The sequence below is a fragment of the Orycteropus afer genome, unplaced genomic scaffold, assembly GCF_000298275.1.
Source record: "Orycteropus afer afer isolate SDZICR_OR568_19922 unplaced genomic scaffold, OryAfe1.0 scaffold00273, whole genome shotgun sequence".
Classification (NCBI taxonomy): domain Eukaryota; kingdom Metazoa; phylum Chordata; class Mammalia; order Tubulidentata; family Orycteropodidae; genus Orycteropus; species Orycteropus afer.
In genome coordinates this window covers 1,177,909-1,179,764 of record NW_006921860.1, presented here as the reverse complement: position 1 = coordinate 1,179,764, position 1,856 = coordinate 1,177,909, and the positions used below count along the sequence as shown (strand labels likewise).

Below are 1,856 nucleotides of genomic sequence, written 5' to 3'. Positions count from 1 at the left end.
TGCCCCTCTGTGAGCGCCACCTGCCCCCACCTGACCAGCATCTTTGCCCACCCTCCTGCTCTGGGGGCGGGGTGCAGTGGGACAGGAAAGCCAGGCACCCCGAGTGCCCTTCCTCCTCTGAAGTTGGCCGATCACACCCCGAGCCCTGGCTGCCACCCACCAGGGAGCTGCCCACTGCAGGGTGGTCTCTCCCGAGGCACCCTCTCAGATGCCACGGAGGGCCGCCCAGAAGTGAGGCTCTCATCTCCTTGCTGGATGAGAGTGGGAGTCTCTCTTCCGAGAGGCACTGGGGTGAGATGGGGTGTGCTGGGAGGAGCCCGGCAAGCGTGGGCATGGGACTGGTGTCCCCTGGGCCCTTCCCACGAGGTCCAGTCCACCCTAATCGAGGAACCCCAGCCTGCTTCGCCCCCTCTCTCATCCACAGCAATTCTGCTCCCTCCCTGGGCAAGACAGAAAGAAGGTGCTAGTAAAATTTGAATTTCAGGTAGACAACAGCCATGTTTGTGGACAGCTGCCCCGTGCCCGGGCGTGCTGCTGCCAGGGCAGCCTTGATGGGGAGGCCTAGCAGTTCAAGAGTCTGAGCAACGTGGCCAACCTCCCACGTGGTGTTTCTCCTACCACGTGGGACAAGACCCCTCTGCTTCTCCCATCAGACCTGTGATCAACACCCCACCCAATGGCAGCTACAGCCTCTGCTGTTCCATCCTTTGAGGTCCCGTCCTCTGCAGTCTGTCCTCTGCAGTCTGTCCCTGTGGGTCCTTCCTCTGTGGGTCCTTCCTCTGAGGTCTGTCCTCTGTGGTCTGTCTTCTGTTGGTCTGTCTTCTGTAGACTGTCCTTTGCAGTCTTTTTTATGTCTTCTGTAGTTCTGTCCTCTGTGGGACCTTCCTCCGTGGGTCCTTCCTCTGAGGTCTGTCCACTGTGGACTGTCCTCTGTGTTCTGTCTTCTATCTGTCTGTCTTCTGTGGGTCCTTCCTCTGAGCTCTGTCCACTGTGGACTGTCCTCTGTGGTCTGTCTTCTGCAGTCTGTCTTCTGTCTGTCTGTCTTCTGTGGGTCCTCCCTCCGTGGGCCTTCCTCTGTGGGTCCTTCCTCTGAGCTCTGTCCACTGTGGACTGCCCACTATGGACTGTTCTCTGTGGACTGTCCTTCACGGGCCTGCCCTCTGGGCTCCTTCCTCTGTGGTCTGTCTTAGCCCTCTGCCCTCAGCATGTGGCCCCATTCCCTTCCTGTGTGGCTTTGTCCTTGACTTGCCCTTGTGGACAGACACGCCCAGCAGGTCTTGTCCCGCCCCTGGCCCAGGGTGCTCAGCATTTAAGGAGGTTGTTGAGGACGCCTGTTGGCATGCCCTCCCTCCCTTCCAGTCCGCCCTTAACTGTCTGTCTTCTAGGAAATTGTCAGTCCATTGAGAATGGTTCTTCAGGCCCGTGAGAATGATGACAAGACTATCACATGAGAGGCAAAGACACGTGGAGGACCCTTGTCCCAGTCCTTGTCCCAACCGCTCCCTCTGTGTTCTTGCCCAGGGGCTCTGCTTAGCTAGGCTGGCCTTGCTCTCCTGCGCTGGGAGACTAAGGTCACACTGGCATGTCGGCTGCACCCGCAGATGCATTTTTGCGCAAACTGCATCCCCGGATCAAAGCTTCCAACCTCAAACTCCCACATGGGCCTCGGCTCTCGCACAGGTGGGGCAGCTCTGTCTAACACCTGAGCCTCTCCCCCGCAGTCCTATGTTACCTGCGCCCTGGGCATCCAGTTCGTGGGCTATGTGATGATCTGCTTCGCGGCCACCGATGCACTGTGCTCGCTGCTGTACGGAAAGCTGTCCCAGTACACCGGGCGCATCTCCATCTACGCGCTG

General features: G+C 59.0%; 1 protein-coding gene across 1 annotated transcript in view; it reads left to right on the top strand.

Moving 5' to 3' along the window:
* The window catches only part of UNC93A (unc-93 homolog A), a 54,567-nt gene that overhangs the window by 13,450 nt on the left and 39,261 nt on the right, over positions 1-1,856 (top strand). The window contains exon 6 of the mRNA XM_007950490.1: positions 1,722-1,850. Within this exon, the coding sequence (XP_007948681.1) occupies positions 1,722-1,850 (129 nt within the window). The remainder of the gene's footprint in view (positions 1-1,721; positions 1,851-1,856) is intronic.